Source organism: Argentina silus (genome assembly GCF_951799395.1).
Source record: "Argentina silus genome assembly, chromosome: 8".
Classification (NCBI taxonomy): Eukaryota; Metazoa; Chordata; class Actinopteri; order Argentiniformes; family Argentinidae; genus Argentina; species Argentina silus.
The window spans coordinates 3,489,389-3,510,818 of NC_139662.1; the positions used below are offsets into that span (position 1 = coordinate 3,489,389).

The 21,430-nt window shown below is 43.1% G+C and overlaps 1 protein-coding gene across 5 annotated transcripts in view; it reads right to left on the minus strand.

The window, feature by feature from the left end:
- The window catches only part of LOC310808368 (adenylate cyclase type 6-like), a 31,908-nt gene extending 19,306 nt beyond the window's left edge, over positions 1 to 12,602 (minus strand). For 3 of the 5 annotated variants that reach the window (XM_083675226.1, XM_083675229.1, XM_083675230.1), the window contains exons 1-3: positions 12,410 to 12,602; positions 9,754 to 9,887; positions 8,604 to 9,513 (exon numbers count right to left, since the gene is read on the minus strand). In XM_083675226.1, coding sequence (XP_083531352.1) covers positions 8,604 to 9,512 — 909 coding nt within the window. In that variant the 5' untranslated portion in view covers position 9,513; positions 9,754 to 9,887; positions 12,410 to 12,602. Of the gene's footprint in view, positions 1 to 8,603; positions 9,517 to 9,753; positions 9,888 to 12,409 lie in introns of all 5 variants that reach the window. The other 2 variants (XM_083675227.1, XM_083675228.1) reach the window with 2 other exon arrangements.
- Positions 12,603 to 21,430: the final 8,828 nt, after the last annotated feature.

A 21,430-nucleotide genomic window follows, 5' to 3' on the forward strand; every position in this document is an offset into this window, starting at 1 on the left:
CACAACACACCAAACTAAGCCATACCCTAGAGCATTAACACAATGTGATATGTGTATACATCTGGTTAGTGTTTGTACTAACAGAATTCATTCAAAATATGTGCACTATAATAGTTATAAAACCATTGTCAATGACTGCAGATATACGCAGATACAGTATAAGCACATACGATTGTGAAGAAACTCCATATAAAGATGTAAAAGTTCTGTGAGAGAGAGAAACAAACAAACAGAGACAGACACAAACAAAGACAGAGAGACAGAGAGAGAGGGAGAGAAAGAGAGAGAGATCTTTGAGAGAGATCTTTGCCAACTTGGTCCATGGCCATCTGGAACCGGTGCTCTGTTTGTGTCATGACTTGGGCCAAACCAAAATTGGTCTCAGGCGACCTGTGAGGCCATGGAGTAATCTTTGTAAAACACTGAAGTAAATTCCACCAGGCTCAATAGGTATGGACCGGGGCCACACATCTGTCATAACAACAGAACAAAACATGAAGGTGCGGAGTAATCATTTTTCAAAACATGAGGCAAATCATACTATTCAGGATTTCGGGTGGAATCTGGAGATCTGTGCACGTAACTGACATCTGCGCAAATCTTGCATTGATGTCAATGGGAAATGTGCATGATGATTCAATTTACACGCACAGATCTCTAGATCCACCCTCAATGAAACAAACAATAAGCCCACACCCCCTACACCCTCATTTATTTATACAAACGACACATTTCTCTGAAATTAAAGGATTACAATGCTCATTTTTCCTTCTAGTCAAAGATACCAATCATGTTCATTTTCACTGGCATGAATCTCAAGGGAAAATCTTAATGGAGATCTCTTCTTTTCTCTTCACAGCTGAGGCGTGCTACAGCTCTCCATCATGCTCTCCAGAAAGTTTTAGTTCTCTGTGGTTCCTGACCTGATCTCAGTCACTCCCTGCAGAAGCCCCCTCATATTCAAAAGTGGGGCGTCACTGCCACCGAATGTGTGTGTGCGCCAGCTGTCTTGGCTCTTCAGTGATACTGGAGCCTGTCCTCTGGCTGGACAGTGGGAATGGCAAGCTGTGGACAACACTCCACTGCCAGTATCCTGCCCCCACTCAGGTCCTCATAGTTAGGGGTGCAGCTGCAATTACATTTCTAGGTTGCACTTCTAGGCATGGTTCAAGAGCTCGAGTCATGAGGGTTTGATGAATACAAGGGCCCCTACAATGCTGATGCATGGAGTCACATTGATATCCAAAATTCACAGAGCTCCTGAACAATCTCTCCAGCAGCATGGCCAAAACCTACAGCATGTTCTGACTGCAGTCTGGTACACTTACGACTAAAAAGAGCAACAGAGTGAGAAAATAAGGAGAGGAGGTATATAAACTAGATCAAATGATAAGTGGGCCAGAGGCTGGAGTTTCTGGGAACACATAACAGCAAGAGAGAGAGAGAGAGAGCGTGTGCTCTCTGGTTTCACAGAGGAGTTACATAAGCATGAGAGCACCCTCACTACAGAGTTCCATCAACCACAGTGGTTTCCCCTCACATCCTCCAAGCCATGCACAATATTGACTTTCCCCACAAAGCATACAAATCGATAGAGACCAGCGCAACAGGTTATAGTTTAAACATCTGGAGTGCCCTTTTTAAAGTGCCAGAGCACAAGTTTAGGTCTCAGTGCAGGAAGTGAACCAACAAGAAATACTGATACACCTCATTCAGGCACTTTTGGGGTAAGTTAAGGTAACATCACTAAACAGCACTCTCAGGTTGAAACCTGACAAGGTAGAGCTAGCAATTAGCCCAGATGAGAAGTATCCAAGTATGGAAACATTATTGCAACCGCAACTTGTCACTGACAGCCAACTGAAAACAACTTGGCATATCATGCAATAATGTTCTTTCATACAGTGTATGGAATATTGTGCATTTCAGGTCGACAAATCATAGTTATTACAGAAGTAAAAAGCAAGCATCTAGGATAACTTGGAGGTAGCAATCTGTAAAAACTCACTAATTTAACATTTTAATCTTTACCAAAATGTATGACTAAGTGGTTGTCAATGTTTCTTTAGCCAAGATTCACAGGATGTTTGAAGCATGAAGACCAATTTGTGGCCAAAGCCATTTTCTGGAACATCAAAGAAGCTTGTGACAAATCACCATGTTATCTACCAGAGGGAAAACAGTACACAGTTCTCCGTCATCTGATACAGCACTAGAAAAGCAGCCTAATAGGCAGATAAATGCATTTCCTTTTCAATAAATTGTGAAATATCCTAGAAATGAGCATAGAAAGAAAACAATAGGCTCTTTGAGACTTGAACCCGGGTGAGAGTGTTTTGTTAGAAGTAATTAATGATAGCAGATAGCAAATGTGGATTAGCATGGATAGTGGGAGATGATATCATGAGACTGGTGTCATTAAAAGATCTGACAAGAACCATTGTTGAGGATGAAAAGAAGGTTGTTATTTATCTATTGATTGACATGTTGTTGTGATACATGATACTGTACTGTAACAATGTTCTGTGGCTCCTTCTGTTACATGTTTTTAGCCATTCTTAGTCTTCACATGCTCATAACAGTTATTATATACACTATGTCTTTGCTATCACAATTCAAAACAGAATTTCACCTTCCGACCATGACTTTCTCAACAGCTAATAACACAGTGTGCAGTGTGTAGTGCAGTGAAGGGGGACCGAGTATCTCCACAAGGTCAAAGGCACAGTGGTGGCCCTGATGGCAGTGTGACCAGCTCAGTTCACTGAACATGGTGCCCGTCCTCACAATAACAGCCTGGCAGGGACAAAGCACATCACAATGGAATACTGAAATAAGTCTCAGATGGCAATATAGGGTCATCAAATATGTAAAAGAGGCATTTGTTTTAGAAACCTAGCGCATAATGTTATCCCCAGTGTACTCTAACCCTCTCTGTATTAAATGCTCTTACCTCAGAGGGCTTTTGAGAAGGAAAAAAAAAAAGGGGTGATCTTTAATTGGTACATACATTTTTAAATGAGTTAATTAATTAATATATATAGCCATTGATTATTTTACTCCAATGTTTATAAACAAACACTGTATAGCTTCCAAACATTAAAACTTTTCAAAACTATAATTCCAATCATGGGTGGTCAGTCTTTGCATCCATAGCTCTGTCTATGAAATTGAGAGTGGTTACACAATGGTTCTCCAGCCTCATCCCTCAGCTGTTTACCAAAAAAGTGGTGGGGAGCCTGCTTTGTTGTTTTTTGAAATACAGATTGCACCTTTTAGCACTAACTATTGAGAACATTTTGGGATGATGATAGTGGCTTACTATCATAGGAAACTTAGACTGACAAGGGCACAGGCATTCACCTCAGCCACCTACGGGCACAGACTGACCCCAGTAGCATTAGAATATTTAGTGAAAACTACAGTTAAAAGCCATGGGGCTTGCATGCCATGCATCAACTGTCAACACCACTAATGGGTTACTAATATATAACACTTGGCTGTCTTCCACTGCCATTCAGAAGCAAATCCCTATTTACTGCTGTAGAGGGCCCAGTCATTAGTAAACCATGTCTGTTATTAGAAGCCTCGGTACTAGCCCCAACTCCAATGACTATTATTAGCACTTGCTATTGTTACTCTTATTGTTGCCGTTCTTTTAAGAGCAATATTTGTGTTATCACTAATCCTGATTTTTTCCCACCCACTGTGGTAAATAATATAAAAAAAGAAGAAAAAAAAAGAAAACGACTGCCAATGGCCCCTGGTGTGAGCATTGATTACTTTGTCTTATGATGACTGTTGGATAGATGATTCACTTACTTAAACAAATGTATTTATTGTAAGTCGCTTTGGATAAAGGCGTTTGCTAAATGCCATAAATGTAAATGTGGTGTAAGTTATCCAGGGTTGTATCACAGATCCGGGCCTGTAACACAATGAGAGGATGACTTACATGTTCTCCTTCTCTCTTCTCTCTCAGAATAACTAGCTCCAGCCTTTCCATTATCTGAACCAGTGTGACACCGACAAACTCTGATGAGGAGTACTGCATCAGCCAAGTGAGCTGGGCTGTGCTGTGCTGTGCTGTGCTACGGACAGACAGCGATCACCTGACCTTCTGTGCCTGTCTGACCCATAGGAGGCTGTTAGTAACAGCGTACTGGGCTGACCATGCCAGGCCACAGGCCACAGTAGGACACTGAAGGGCAGGGTTAGTGAGGTAGCTCAACAAACCATAGTAGTAGGATCAATGGGAAAGAAGTAGGTTACTGTTGCAAAATAAGCCGTCTTTCCCCACGTCATAACCTTGGCATCAGCATTCTGAGAGGATTCAGAGTATAAAAAAAAAAATGAAATAATAATAAAAAAAAAGTTAAATGCGTGTTATGAGCAGAGAGACCCAGCGTTTGACGCACTTTCAAAACCCATGGCCAATTGGACTAAGGTTAAGGTAGATTGTGTGGTGGCTGTCAAGCTGTTTTCTTATGCGAGGCAAATGTTACGCCCTAAATGCATTATGTACGCCTCTGTTGTACCTGCGACAATTCATTGATTGGTATCTTTTTCACCAATGGTGTGCACGCGGATCAGTATGTTTCCACTGAACCTGCATGGGTTGACTCCACAACAATCTAGCAAAGCAACTGGTTTTTCCACTAGTACCAGCTCTGTACAGACACAAAGCCTGGACTAAATGTACTTATACTGTACACTATTTACTACCATGGCACTTTTCTATGTTTGACCTGACTGTCAATAGCTCCCATCAATAGAGGTCAGTTGAGCTAGAATTAGGATTAAGACTTAATACAATGTATAATCTAAATATATCCTATTGACAAGAGGGAGTGCATTTGTTAACTTCCATGTTAATCCACATGCAGTATAGTATGTACAGTATAGTATACTGTATGTCACCGCCACATGAGGAATGACTACAAAGACTTAATATGGTATATGGAATATCTAAATAATCCACCAAATTCCTTCCCAAAAGCTACCAAGATCAAATTCAGATATCAAAGCAAAAATGTGCCAAATGTGCCTCGTGTCCACATTCTACTTCATAAAAGATGGCCAAGCTGTGGAACCAGTCCCAGTGTTCTAAGTCTGTCTCCACATTCTACTGGGGACAATGACGAAACAAAAGGCAGAGGGGACAGGTGGTCCACTTTATGAGCTCCCTCAGAGCCAAATTAATCTGTGTTTTTTTCTGTTGTCTGTGTGTGTAGAGAAGCCACAGCCTGCCTGTCTTGGCCAGAGAGAGTGCCAGACAGGGGCGGCCATTACTCAAAACCCCACATGGCCTGACAATAAACAGGACACATGACAGGTAACCAGACACAATGGCAGAACGCACTGGATGTGCCATTTTATATTGGATTCTGACATGCATGTACAGTAGCACTTCATATATGCACCAGGAAGCATAGATGCAAACAAAGGCTAACAGTTACATGCTTCACATCCAGCTTGACAGGGGACAGCACATGAGAACTATTACACTTTTTTTTTTTGCCCACAAGAAACACTAGCAGCACCCAGACCATAAACCACATGTTTTAGCATGGAGCCTTCCCCTCATGCCTGAAAGGTCTTTTAAAAGGTTCTCCTCGAATGCCCAGACAGATCTCAGCTCTGGCTCGTTGTGCAGTATGAATGAGGCCCTTTCCGAGTCGTGCCTTGTAGGAGAATGGATGGACTTCAAGAAAACTACATAAGTAAGGTCCTCTGGAGAGCTGGTTATCTCCATCAGTCTCTATTCATCTGAGTGGGGGATTATCTCAAGATCTGGAACTGAGCTGAGAACATGGAGATCTAATGGAGACAATCACCAGTGAGTACTGTGAGCTCAATCTCAGCCCCAGCGAGAAATAAAAGGCCACTCTATCTAAGGGGGCCTTTGTGAGAATGGAATCGTGACTCAGAGAGAACGAGAGAGAGAGAGAGAGAGGGATGGGGGTGAGCAGACATAGAGAAAGAGCCAAAGAGAGAAAAGACTGGCTGGCCTTTTTCAGCTGGGTGCGTCAGCCCAGTGATATTTCACACTCTCCATCCCCGGCCATCCCCTGTCACCACATAACCCCCCCTGTCATCATGGAGGTCCCTCAAAAAGACGTCTTTTGTCTTTCCAATCATCAGTCCCACATCTCCTGGGGCCTGATCCTGTGTGTCAATCTCCAGAGGGAAAATACAAATACAGGAAAAACAAGGCATGGAAAGAGAGAGAAAGAGAGAGAGAGAATACTTGATGAGGTCCCAGAAGAAGAGCTGACTTTCCCAGATTGAGTCTGACCATGTGACGCCAGAAGCCTGTGTGTGTGTGTGTGTGTGTGTGTGTGTGTGTGTGTGTGTGTGTGTGTGTGCGTGCGTGCGAGAGAGAGAGAGAAAAAGGGAGAGAGATACAGAGAACGCTTTCTCTCTCTTGGGTGGCTGGAGACTGAATGGGGCCCTACTGTACATTCACAAAACCACTGCAGGCAAAGAAAGAGAGAGACTGACTGACAGATGCCTTTGCTAAAACAACAGTCAAACCATGAGTTTTTAAACCTGAAGGTGTAAAACACTGAAAATTGACACTTGGGCATGTTTTAGCTCTTACACAAAGGGCTCTTACTTCTGTTCTTAACATAGACCCCATTTAAACAGATCAAACACAAGGGGTGTTGCCATAACCAACCGTCTCTCTCAAGTATTATAGCACTTGTAGCATAATTTATTTGTACTTCCAGAGAGAAAGTAACCAATACTGCAGACACAGACAGTGTCAGTCAGTGAGTGTGCAATGGGCTCATGTCCTACCATTGATTGCTCATAGGACTGGAACTTATTCCCATGGATGGGGAGACAGTGCCATAGGCATGATAACAGTCAGTCAGAGAACCATTATCACTAGCCAGGTCTGCAATGGAAGGGGCCAAGCAGTGACCAACCAAAGATTCCATAGACACAATATCTAAGGAGTCAACAGAGGATACTCTGGACTCAGTAATGTCATTATGGTTCCACAATAGAGCGGTTCTATTAGACTAGGACTGGTTTTAGAATTGGTGGTAATGTGACATGAACATCGATAACATGTCCCCACTACAGTGCAATCTATATGTTTTGACAGACTGCATCAAGGGCTACTGGCACATTAAGTCCTCAGCAAGCAAACACTTGGTTACAAAACATTATCAAATAGTTTGATAACTTTTGAGTAAATTGTTTGTTAATTATTATACCATTTGTTCATGTATTTATTAACCTGAGTGAATACATACTTGTATTTATGTGAGGCTACTTAATGATGATAAATGATTTGGTGATGCTGCTAATTTGTATGTATACTGATATATTTGCTATCTATTTACAGTACATGTTTATTGAAATGTTTGTGTTCGTATTGTATTGTGTTGAAACTTCTGGCTGCAAATGTGTACAGTACATTATTAATAAACCATTCTATAGTAACCATTTTATATAGTATGGACCCTTAATCTAAACATAGGACAATAAAGCTGCATGATATAGCCCATATGCAGGCTATTTACTTCAACATTAACAAACGATGTAGCCTAATAAAATAAATAAATAAAGTATATTTATAAAAACTTCAAGCAATTTATAAGCAGACCCTAAAATAAAGTGTTAGTCAAGCAGGTTCCCTTTGCTATACTTTGTTAGCACCACATCATTTCATAAAGGCAAAAAAAGTAAAAAGTCTTAAATGTTTCCCTAAATTCCTTATTTTCCTCTACTTTCAAGCCATGATCATTTTGTTCCATTGTCAAGTCCATAGCACAATACATCATCTCACCCCACCCCTTAAAGAAAACTAGAATGCCTGCCTTGTCTCAGTGCATTGAGGCTTGAATTATACTGTATTATATTATCATGATATTCCTACATAATACAGCTAAACAGGCTCAATCAACCCAACTGACCTTCCTCAAACCCCAACAGAGTTGCCAATAGTTGCCCTACAGCGGGAAAACATGGGCTCATTAAAAATCTCATTTTAAGGCTGCCAAGATTTACTGTACCATCTACTTTTAGTACAGAACCTTTGACATGAGAAAATGGTAGCGAAGTCTGTACACAGTTTGTCCTATATCGATGCTGAGTAAAAGTAGGCCATTTCAGGTCATGAATAGTAATAGATATTGGTGCACAATTGTGAAATTATAATAGAGGTGGAGTAATGCAGCATTTCTTCCTCACTTTCTCATGCAAAATTGCGTTCCATAAAACTTTTATTGAAGGTTACACCCTGTTTAACTAAGACTTGCGTCCAGCAAACTTGCATTCTCAAGGTCAAATTTGTATGCATGTTTTTTAGTGAGAGAAATGTTACTGTTTTTTGCAAATACATAGTAACTTCACAGTGTGAGAGACATGAACTTGTCTCTAATTAAGCTATTCCAATAAATATGTACTTTAAACATAGCAACCACCAAATCACAGGGAGATACAGCTAGATGATAATTCAAATACCATGACGCAGCTTCATAGGACTGCATTGAAACTAGTGAGCCATGTAAAGTCAATATTCCCTGGTCTAATTAAATCTTCATTAGAACCCCATTGAACGTTGGTTGTGTTGACTGTAGACTTACCTGTTTGAGGATGAACTTATCCTCCTGGTTGAGTTGCCAGGCAGTGACCACATGTATGGTGGAGAGTACAGCTCCACTCAGCACGGCAGCTCTCATCCTTACAGGCAGCAGCGTGTAGATGATGTAGATGAAGAACACGGACCACCAAATCCCCTCCGAGGCGCTGCGGGGGGCCACCATCAGCACCCCGAATACCTGCACCACCACCAACACTCCGATCACCAGGTAGCTGACGATCCACATGTAGTCCTGGTGGAAACCGTTGCGGTTGCACACCACCATCATGGCCAGGAATAGGGCCATGGCCACAGAGAGCACCGAGGCGTAGGCCACGTCCGGCAGAGCGTGGACGCAGTGAAAGGCCAGCATCACGCCGCACACGATCACCAACACGCCCATCAGCATTGTCAGGGAGCTCTGATTGAGCCTGAAGAAGTAGCGCTGGTACAGGCGCTCCAGCTTGGCAGACTGGAACTTCTTGGACTGGAACACCCTCACCACCCGCAGCCAGCAGTCAGCAGCTGTCACAGCCTTGCAGCCCCCCATCCCCTCCTCCCCTCCTTCCCCAAAATCCTCCCCTTTCCTCCCTTTCAGGTCCCCGTCCTCAAAGCCCAGGTCCACTGACTTGAGGACCAGGTCCCCTGCGCCCCCTGCCCTCTTTCCATAGTGGTCCTCCTGCCAGCCACAGCGCATGCCGAAGTTGCCCCCGCTGGGCCCGGCTGTGCGGTGGTAGTGCTGGGGGGCCAAGGGGGGGGGCTCCAGGTCCTCAGCGTCCCGCAGGCAGCTCATGTAGCGCGGGTTACAGAGGGACGAACTGTCTTTTCTCTTGGACTTCTTGCCATTGCGCTCCCCCCAGGCGGTCTTTCTCTCGTCCACTCTGGCTACGAAGAAGCCTCTGACCCACGACATCCTACTGAGACAAGAGGGACAGAGGTAATCAGGAAATCCATACAGAGTCATATGTGGGAGATACATAACAGCACTCTGATGTCTGAGCCTAGTTTCTGTGCTGTTGACATGGCAAACAGAATATAATGGTCACAGACCTCAACTGTGGATCATTCAGTCGAGCCTCTTCATGCAAACCTGTAGCTTCAGTAAGAGTAGTAGATAAAGGTGCTACTGAAGTAAGATGTGAGAGTGTCGTCACCTGTGTGGGTTCGGCTGTGTGTCCCACCGCGGCGCTCCTCAGCCAGGCCACTCATTTAACCCACTTAGCACACACAATGGGGTAAGACGACCACAGGCACATAGGAAGTGTGTCTGAGTTAAAACCGCCCAACTCTGGAAAAAGAAACATAGTGTCAGGGCTTGGAGAGAGGACCACCTATAGCCTCTGTGAGAAGGCCACCTGGATTACTAAAGAAAGACATATGGCCACATGTTGAGCTGTGGTGGACTGGTGAACTATATGCCATTATTATACAAAATAATCATCACAGGCAAAAATATCAAGATGGAGAACGACATGATGCAAGACGGTTTCCAAGACGTCTTTAGTTTTATGGATCCCTTGATGACTTTGAGTGTGATGATTGTGTGTGTGTGTGTGTGTGTGTGTGTGTGTGTGTGTGTCACCTAGGCAAAGAAAAATAATAGATGAGCAATATTGTCAACAAAATGTATTGTCGGTCTCACTGTCACCACCTATTTCCACCCCCACAACACGTCTTGCAGCTTCAATCGGAAATCTGTTGCTGTTTAGTTTGCAAATACTGAAATGTGATTGACCAATCATGCTGTTGAGCACACAATGTTGTTGTCAAAGACATATGGATATTGCTGAAATTCAAATTCAAATTTCAAATGCTCTTTTACAGTCAATGCTTTCTGGATTTCCATTACATTTCTATCAGGCGTGTTAAGGAGGAACTACTCCAATACTTTCATGGATCATATAGCTACAGGACATTATCTGCCCATAACATCAATCCAGAGTGGGAAGGGTTGGGTTGGCTCTATTTGAAAACAAAGGTGTCCTGAGTGGGCAACCATCAGAGATGAAGAGCTCTCCAGACCAGATTAAATTGTCCATGCTTCCCCCATTAGCTTTGATGAGTTACTGGCTGGCTTCTGGCAGCACATGTCAAGGACATTGGTAACCTCTAAAACTATAAGCAAATCTCAGTCTGGACAACTGTAGGAACAACAACAGGAATAAGGGGACTGAGATGCATGCATGTATCTGAGATGCAACATCTAGTGATAGAAGTTGTTTAACCAACAAAAGAAACCTTTGGAACCCAGGGCTGCCAAATAGACTCTTGGGGTTTGTTATTTCAAATACAGTTAAAAACTGAACTACCAATGCACAACATAGCCTAGGCTATTGAATGTTAAACAAAAGCCTAGTGTAGACTCTATTCTCCCATGTTCCTTAATATCAGACCTAGGCAAATCAAAACATTACCTTAATTTGATATACCAAAATATGTAACCTTTTCTCTCGTCTCATTCTTGACCATCTAGATTTTTACCTATAGCCTAACAATCACGGTCTCCTTCATGCGCCTTTTCTGAGATTTACGGGTGCCAGATTTTTGTGTTAATAATTGTATCCTACCGTTGGATGATCTTCTGAACATAGGTTATGCCTTAATCCTGCATCAGCAGCCAAATATGCAAATGAAATATCTACTGTAGTAGGTATTGTTTTACAGATTAAAAGACATCTGGTCTGTACGTTCTATGTCCGACTGGCTTGCATTCACCTCTGGTGCATTTACGGCCGGTCAGACAGCAGCATGCGGGTGTTATGTAATACAAACAGTGCATGCATGCATTTTCAGCATTCGGGATATCATTTCAAAATAATCCTGCCTTCTATCCCATTCGTTTAATCAGGAAAATGTCAGCGCTGTAAAAGAAGGCTGAACAGAGGTTGTTCTGTCTTAATGTGAATTACATATTTTGTCCTATATGATAACCACATTATCAGTTGGCTACCGATAAATATAGCCTAATCACACGTCTGCATAGGCCTATTTGGTTGCAAGTATGAGCACACGAAGCGAACATGCATTGCATTACATAACAGGACGCTCTGTGTGTATGTCAACTGTGTAGCCTTGCCACACTGGTGACATTTCGTGGCAGTTACGGCATAGTAGCCGAACAAAAGCGCCCATTAGACCGATAAACACAGTGTTGTCATATTTCAGTTTCCTTACACAGACAAATTGGTGACCAAAATGATGCCGTAAAGTTAGGCTCCGAATAAGACATAAGTGATTAATTAAAATCTTTCCATCAACTTCTCGCACGAAACGAACCCGAAAATTCCATTACATAGTTGACAACTAGGTTACATCCGATAACAGTTGTATCGATACAGAGTAGCCTATTGGCAAAGTGACACTGTAATGCACATTTGCCATATTTTTCTTAAGGACACATGTCGTGTCTTACAAACCTGATTCTTTGTAAGAAAATTCCCTCTTTGGAAAGCATTTCTTTCTTTATGATTTTTTTAAATTTCTAAGACAGTAGCCATAGACTAAAAATGTAGGCTGAGAATACACATGTTGGCGTGTTACCAATAGCAACATGGTACGGCAGTCTCAAGCGATGTAAAATAGTCTAAATGCATTGCCTACCTGCATAACAAGCCAGGTTTACCTTGAAACCAGTGCAACACTTTGCTCTACAGGCCTACTTCCTTTGAGGGTAACATTGCTGTTGACATTTTGTTGCACTATTGTGCATTTAACTTAACAGTTTAGGCTACTTGCCACTAGGCTATTGCAATCAATTTTACGTTGTACGAAACAGTTGACCAGCCGCGAAAGAGCTTGTAGGCTACTTACCACAATGACACCCTTGTATAACTACCAACACCGCAATGTAGCTCCTCTATGTTGATACGCCGCTGCCCTTTCGTTTCAGATGCGAACTCGTATTAATGGTTATATTTGAGTGCATCGAAGGGAACGGCTACAAATATCCAATACAATGTTGCTCCTCGCGCTTCGCTCTTCCCAACGCAACATTCCCACTGTGTCCTCCGTCTCCCTCCTTCCCTCTCAAGCACTCATGGGCTGCATTCACTCTCATGAGCTCAGAAGTCCCCCTAGAGGTAGCTTGATTCAGTGTGTGTGCGTGTGCGTGTGTGTGTGTGTGTGTGTGTGTGTGTGTGTGAGAGAGAGAGAGAGAGAGAGAGAGAGAGAGAGAGAGAGAGAGAGAGAGAGAGAGAGAGAGAGAGAGAGAGAGAGAGAGAGAGAGAGAGAGAGAGAGAGAGAGAGAGAGAGAGAAGCAAGCAGTGAAAGACTGCAGTATTGTGAGAGCTTGTGGTGATGTTTCATGATCAGAGACTGGTAAAAAGTCCAGTTAAAGCGTGAGTACTGTGTGTGTATGTAAATGTACAATAAATTGTATTTAATTCGTAACTGAAAGTTGGTCTAACCATCGACACGCGTTCATTTAACTCCTTTCAACTCCACTGTAGGGATGTTTTGTTCAAGATTCAGTGAGCAACATTTCAAATGAAGAGGTCTTGCAGCACCATCTAGTGTGTCTTTTATGTTATGCAGAAAATTCACATTCACATTTTGCCTTTGCCACGCCTCTCTCTGCCAGCTAAGAACATCTGTTCCCACTCAAGTAATCAACTCACCCTTTATACCCTGCCAGGTAAACCTTACTAGAGCAGGCGTATGCTTATCATTCGGATGTTGAACTAAAGTGATTGCATGCTCATTTGCTTGAATAGACCAAAATGCTATGGTTAATGCAAATAGTGTTCTGAAATGTGTAAAATGTTTGTTCTAGGCTTCAATAAAGCATTCCGTTGCACAGTGGCTACTTTATACAGGTGGAGGACTGAGGTGAGACAAAACTTACAGTAGTCTCTTAGTCGATCCCCTGAAATAATTATTGCACCTGTTGTAATGAATAATGTCCAGCAGAGGGAGCCATTGACATGACTTGTAACGCTTGTAACAACACAAACCCCCACCCTCATGAGGTTATTCTAGATATCAGCCTCCTGACCCATCCATCAGAGAAGAAAGATGGATTGAATGTGGAGAACCGACAGTGAATGTCCATTAAAAAACAAAACATAATACAGAGTCCTGGGGGAGGGGAGGGGAGGGGAGGGGAGGGGGGGGGGTGTAGGGTCCTGTTTGAATCAGACGCAAAGACATATTCCCCTGCTGACGTGGGAGGAGTTCCCCTGGTGAATGTGAGTCACCGCTGCAGAATATATCACACACAACATTTTTGATAGCATTTTATTTCCTTTGACGTGGCATCATTTTGACGCTGATGTGAAACTAAATGTAGGTTACTTGCAGAGGATCCCTAATTACCTATAGATTCCAACCCACTCAGATCTATTCATCCTCTTGAATCCTTAGGGACGATGTGAAAAGTGCAGATCTTAAATTTTTTTTTTTATCAAGAACGTCTCTGTACTCGTACATCTAGGCTTTGTGTATATTGATCATGATTCATGATCAAGAAACGATCAAAAGGAATTTGCGCGGCTGTAAACGAATTCCCCCCTAAGAAGAATTTACGTATTCTCTTCTATCCTGGGAGAATATGTTTCGACGAAGGGAGATATTGTTACCTTATAGTTGTTGCTATAAAACTGTAGCTTCTTTATTGAAGTTGGGCAGAGGTTACCGAGATTTCTAAATTGCGGATGTCCCTGACCAATTCAAGCGTCTTTTTGCTCAACGAGGTCAGTTCAATATATTTTTTCTTAAGGGGCTTTTGGGCGATTTGTTACTGAGGAAAATAGAACTAACATAACCATACTATAGCAGTGAATACAACAACGAGGCTGTACAGTTACTGTACATTGTGTATTTTACACCCAAAAAGGGCGAACAGCTGTACATCTGTGAATAGCATCGTGCGAGCATCATTTTTTTCGATAACGTCACATGGGGAATCTTATTTCTGCAATTTAGAGGCATATACAGAGAGAGTGTCATCTAATTGTATCATAGTGTGTTTCACACACATGGGACCAGGCTCATGCATATCAGGCTGATTTTGACGCACCAAAAGCATTGTCTCAAAAGTGTAGACTAAGCTGAGGAGGCACAGACATAAAACAGTTGTTATATCTATCTATCTATCTATCTATCTATCTATCTATCTATCTATCTATCTATCTATGCCTGATGTGTATTTTAAGAAGGACATACAGTTCTTCTATCTTGCCACATTTTCTACAGCAGTGATGGAAAGTGGAAAATGTAAACTTCTTCTGGAACAGGCACTCTTGACTACAATATCTCTTAACAACGTGGTTGACTACTTCATCAGGGGTAGCACTTATTTCATTATGTTTATCCGTACTGGTTGGGCCCCATACTTTACATTAAAGTCAGACTCAGTAATAATTATGTTACACCTGTTTTCAGCATACACAATTTCAATGATTAGAAAATAAGCGCAATGGACATAAGTGAGTCCTTTAAAACAATCATTTGAGGGTGAATTAAGGCTCACTTATTTGGGCTACTTGAGTGGCCTCACTTACTTGCTCCAATAGGCTTCTATATTTAATGGCATGATATGCCAGGAAAATGTTTCTATCTGGGCAATGAATGACCTCCAAAATCATTTAACAACTGTTGTTTGTCCTTAGGTCACACAGAGGTTTCTTTGTTGTGGCATGGATCAATTTCCTCATTAGACTGTACAGTACTATTTGAAAAAGGATTGTTCCTATTTCCGCTTATTTAAATCAAATATTCGCTACACTCTGGCACCCCTTCGGCCGCCTAACCCACAGCCTCTGAGCCCACTCCATGCCACTCCTCTCCTCTCTGACTAGGCATTTTAACCGACCCAACAACATAAGCTGTACCTGCATGTCTCAGTTTAATCTACTGTACGTCTTGCTGAAAGAAGTTTGGCAGCAGGCAGGTGTCATCTCCCTCCACTCAAAAGTCAAAACGCAGCACCCCTAGTGCCTGAAAATAGCAGTCTCATCCATAATGCACAAGTACCAGTTCTGCCCACAGAAGCAGTTCATGGGACAGACTGACAGACATCTGCACTGAATGTTTGGGTACAGTTCATAGGGCTGCCAGCCCTCAGCCAGGGAGTCAGCCAGCCCTTTCTCGACACAAAATATTGTGGAGTTTAGCTTTCAAGCCTTATTTCATGTTTTATTCACATCCACTGCTCATACAGAATTTGAATTGATGCCCCCCCCTCTCTCTCTCTCTCCCTCTCTCTCTCCCTCTCTCTCTCTATCTATCCTTTTTGCCTAACTGTTTGCTGCAACCTGTCCTATAAATTATGAATCTAAACTTCACAGGAAATGTTGAATCCCCCTCATTTTTAAAATGTTTTTATTGTATGTTGTAAACCAAACTTTACCTATAGTTTGTTGTTGATTTCACAATATCTGCAATTCTGTAGATATTGACGCATTGTCTTCAATCTTCATAACTTGTGTGTGTGTGTGTGTGTGTGTGTGTGTGTGTGTGTGTGTATGTATGTTTGTGATGAGCCCCCTGTGTTTCAGAAGGCTCAATGGGAGAGTTGAGTTGAGGGATTGACTGTTCACCCCCCACCCCCACCCCACCCCCCACACACACTGATGCACCAGCAAACACACTCACACACACACATCCACACACAAAGGCACCAGACATAGGAGCGGAGAGCCTGTCAGTGTACAGCCAGCCGTGACATCCACAGCACACACTCACAGAGCACAGGGCCGCACAGGGGACCCTTCTGCATGTCTGACGGAGAGACACCTTACATGACTCCCATATCCCCTTACCACCAAACTGTTTCCTTGCTCTTCTCTTTACAAAGTTTTGGGCTTTGACATGTTCAAATCCATGGTGGTTTGGAGAGGCTTGTGACTGGATTGTCAAGTGGCAGTGGTGTTTTTTGGTCCTTGTGAACATTGTGACGTAAAGTAGATGGGTAAGACTGCTGCAGTGAGACTGCTACTATTCTTAGTTACTAACTTACTTGCTTGTTTACTACATATTTGATTTTGCCATTAAAGATGCATTACAGAACTTTTGACTAATTTATTACTTATTCTTTATCAAATTTACTTTAAGTGTTGACTGTATTGTTCATGGTAATGTGAATTGATTTATTATCTCATTAGACCACACAGTCCTCTGTTTAAGACCAACGAACGTTTAGCAAAATAGGCTTTTGCTCATGACTGTGGGGAGGTATGCCCCAGTCTGTCCAATCAGGTCATTTCTTGACAATGGCCCAAAGCTCATACTGCCTACTGTTTACTCAAAGTATGTACTACATACTAATCATACTACATACTATTTAGAGCCGACTGTTTAGTCAAATGTATTCAATAAGCGACACATTTCAACATACTACACCTCATTCATACTGCGAAACCATCATCTGTAGCTTAACCATGTTGTTCATGGAAATCGGTTAAATTTCACTCCTGCCCGCCTCCCATGACTGCTCCATTGAAGGACTAAAATTGGAAAAGACTTCCTGGATAGTGTGCAGTGAATTCATACTACATGTAAAAGCAAATCTAGTATGACATCCTGGCATTGTATACATACTCAATTTCAGTACATTTCTCATACTGCAAAACCTCATCTTGCATACTCAAAAAGCTTACTAAATAGGTTGCAGTATGAACGTTGACATGGTGGCCAATATGTCTTTCTGTTTAGGGGACCCTTTTTTGTCTCATTGGCGCTAATTTTAGAACTAGTGGCTGAAATTATACAGATGTTCTGCAGAGCATCTTTAAGGGAAATGTTGTTGGTACATGGCAGCATGTACAGTACAGTCTGACTTACACTGGTAAAGTGGGACTAGTAGTGGTGTGTGCAGGAATAACAATGATCTTAAGATGGACACATATTTAAACTGAAGACTGTGGAATCAACACAATTTCTCAATGTGGAATCGAACAGAAAAGGCCAGGTGTGTGTGTGTGTGCGCGCGCGCGCGCGTGCGTGCGTGCGCATGCGTGTGTGCGTGCGCGCGTGTGTGTGTGTGTGTGACCATTACATGTTACATTTCAAGAAACAAAGGAATATTCTGGGCGACTAAGAATGACAGTAGAGTAAGAAAGAGAGCGATAGGAGTCAAGATGAGGAAGAGGAGAGAGGTGAATGAGAGACAGTTCAGGATAGAGATAGACACAGATAGGAGCCCTAATGACGTGGCAAAGAGATGTGTATTGGAGAGGGGGGGGGGGGAGAGAGAGAGAGAGAGGGATAGACTGCTTACAAGCACGCTACAGTACACTTCACTGCTACCCAGGAGAGAGAGCACACCATGTCTGACTAGCTGAGCGAGCGAGAGAGAGAGAGCACACTCTCCTACCTCCAACTGAGTAAGTACACTGGCATCTCCTTTTCAAGACTATTCAGCTGCTTCTGTTCTGGCTGTACATGTTGCCAAGTGCATTTGTGCCTATTTCTGGGCTGATGTATTCACAGAACTTGTGAGTTTTTTTGTCAATCTTAGATCAACAAAAATATATCAGATCTACCTTAAGAAAACACAGAATTTGACCAATTTACGCATACTGTTTCTTTGCAACAAATTTCTTGCATAGAGGTTTGTTGAATTGAGTGATGAGGTGTACCTATTATTTCATCCTTGAGTGTTCCTTGGCTCATAACAACAATGATAAAGGTGTATTTTCTTTGGCCAAATGTGGGCTTTAGTGCTGCTCTTTAGTGCTGGTCTGTAGCTACTGAGGGACAGTGGTGGGGAGCTGTGGGCATACTTGCAGGCGTTCATGCTTTCTCTCTGTGCGTGGGGGGAAGGAGTGCATTTGGGACCGCTAGGCTTCCTGTGTGGGGTCAATTAAATACTGCATGAGACAGAGCACTAAAAGCCTGTCCCGTGAGGAGAAGAGTGCTTTGTGTGTGTGTGTGTGTGTGTGTGTGTGTGTGTGTGTGTGTGTGTGTGTGTGTGTGTGTGTGTGTGTGTGTGCATTTGTGCATGCTTGTGTGTGTGTGTTGGCGCATCAGTGTGTTATGCCTTGATTAAATTTGATGAACCAGCATAGTTTAGAGAGGTGAAGACTCCAGTTCCTGTCTCTCTTTGCGTTTCTGTCTGAAACACTGTCACTCTCTTGGTCGTTTTGTATAAATGGAAGGGAAATGTTTTTTGTGTCTTTTTATTCTTAGATCACCTTACACTGTTTGTTTGCAAGGCAAGTCTTCTCTGGGACACGTCACAATCCCACATTTCACCATTCACATCACCAGTTCGCCCAGCTGAATGTCTGTTGAAGGAACAGGTTCACTGCCCGCTTACAGTTTGAATTCATCCTTCAATATGACCTTACAAAAAAAAGTTATCCAAACACAAATCTAAAAAGGCTATGTTTCATATACCATATTTGAATTGAAAAAATAAATAATGAAAAGCACAATGATAAAGATAAAGAGATTCTCTTACGATTATTATAAGATGTGTGGACCATTCCCAGATCTCACTCAATGTGATTTCCAGATTTCACTCAATATGCACCAATTGATTAAAACTAGAATCAAGAATTAGGCCATATTCTAAACAAGACATCATAACAGGAAGGATGCTGCAGCACTGTACTCTAGGTACATGGCTCATATGGGTTATATCTTAGCTCCAGATTCTCAGTACAGCCCTTTGAAGCAGTTTGGTGGAGTCAGGTTTAGGGATTCCCGGGGGGGGGGGGGGGGGGGTGAAAGCCTAAGTATGCACAGCAGCGAGCAAGGCCATGTCGACAGCGTGGATGAAAGATAGAGATGCCTGGCCAAGACGCTCTCTCACTCTGCACCCTGCCTCTCCTTCTTCCCGCTCCTGCTCCATAGTATGCCTGCCTGCCTGCCTGCCTGCCCGCCTGCCTGCCTGCCTGCCTGCCTGCCTGCCTGCCTGCCTGCCTGTGTCAGTGGCGCTTCATCCCGATCATTCATATCATTACACTGTCTTCTTTGCATCAGCAGCATTTCTCCCAGTAACGTGAGAACGCCGCCTATTTTTAAATAGCGGGCATCTAAACAGCGTTGGGAACACGCTTCCTTGTGAGAACTTGGTGTCCTTGAGTGCGGAAGCAGGTCTACAGGAGAGATGCAGTGCATTATTGTTGTGTAACAGTGGTGAAATGACACAGAAGTGCTTATTTTAGGACGTCGGGGCTGGTAAGAGAGGCTGAAGTAAGCAGTTTGTGGTAACTTTAGAGCAGGGGGAGGGGAATGCTCTCTGCTCAGGACAGGACGAAGTATCAATCTGTGTGTGTCTCATATTGGTTGACTCAGGCCTTGCTCTCCTTGCGCTATCAAGGGGACTCTCTCACTCTCTGGGTCTGGTTGAACTTCCTCTGTCTGTAATGCTATCCCAGCTCACGTGCCCGAGTGGGTTCCTCTACAATACATGTATGCACGTACGCACACACACACACACACACACCCCCCGCTGGGTACCTGGGTGTACTGCCACCTGGGCTGTGACAGGGAGACTTGAGCACGTGCTCTAGTGCCACACAGCTAGGAAGGTTTATGTTTGAAATATATTTATGTTTATATATTTACCTGACCTGAGGAAGAAACATGCAGGCCAAAATCTCAGAGCTTTCAAGCGGAGGCCTCAACTGCCTGAGTGATATATAACGTTTGGCTTTAGTGGATTTTAATTGAGTTTTGTGGCATAGTCCAATTCCCCTGCTTTTTCTTAAGGGGATTCAGTAATACTCTTTGTCCACCCTCCCATCCTCCTAGAATCTCCCTGCCTGCCACCTCTACCTACCCAGCCTAAGGAATGTCACAGGTCCTCAGATGTCTGGTAAACCAGGCAGGCTGATCACCCAGCACAAGAGGAGAGGAGAGAATGGAGGGAAGCTATATTTAGAACAACTCACAGAACGAAAAAAAACATTCCGTTTTCAATCTCCAGTCCTTGGGCTGAGATATACTGACATTCTCTCTCTCTCTCCCTCACTGTCCCTCTACTCACCCTGCTACCTCCCTCCCTTTCTACTCCTTTTCCCTCATTCACTCACTCCCTTTTTCTCTCTCCCTCTTTGTTTTTCTTTTTCTCTCTCTCTGCATTCCACTCCATCTGTTTGTTAAAGCCTTTGCGACTCAGTAGCTGTTCCAGCACAACACTAATGATGCAAATAGTCATCCCATCTTCTCTGTTCTTTGAAGGAGCTTGCTGTTCTTACTAATGTGTGTGTGTGTGTGTGTGTGTGTTTGTGTGTGTGTGTGTGTGTGTGTGTGTGTGTGTGTGTGTGTGTGCGTGTGTAAGTGTGTACGTGCGTGCATCTGTGCATGTGTTAGAGAGAGTGTGTATGCATGCCTTTAATTCTAAAAAGCCATGCAGAAATATAGCCCTGAGACATTTTTTGCTAAAAGCACTGGTGGAGTGCACTTAATTCTTAAGCAGCTAAAGTTGAATGAGGGAAGACAGTGCATGCTGCCAGCATAATGGACTCTAAAGTAGGGTCCTTGGAGCCTGGGGCAGCCTGGGGGTCCATACAGGCCGGCAGGCCCAGCTCTATAACAGAGCCTAAGTCAGGCCAGGAACAATAAGGCTTTCTCTGCCAATATATGGATCTCTCTACTACCCTATTGAGACATATGATGGACTGGAGATGGCTGTTTGCTGACTCACCGTTGCATTTCTATAGCCTCATGCATCATGTCCGTGTCAAGAGGAGGGTGCAGCAGTTAGCCACTCCAACAGCAACCTAACCTACCCTCCTCTCCGTCCTGTCTTAGCCCCATCTTAATCTAGCCCTGTCCTAGCCCTGTCCTAGCCCTGTCCTAGCACTGCTAACAAGGAGAGCAGGACCAGCTGGGGGACATAGTGTTTATTCAGCTCTTTGCAAATAATTACACAGCACTAAT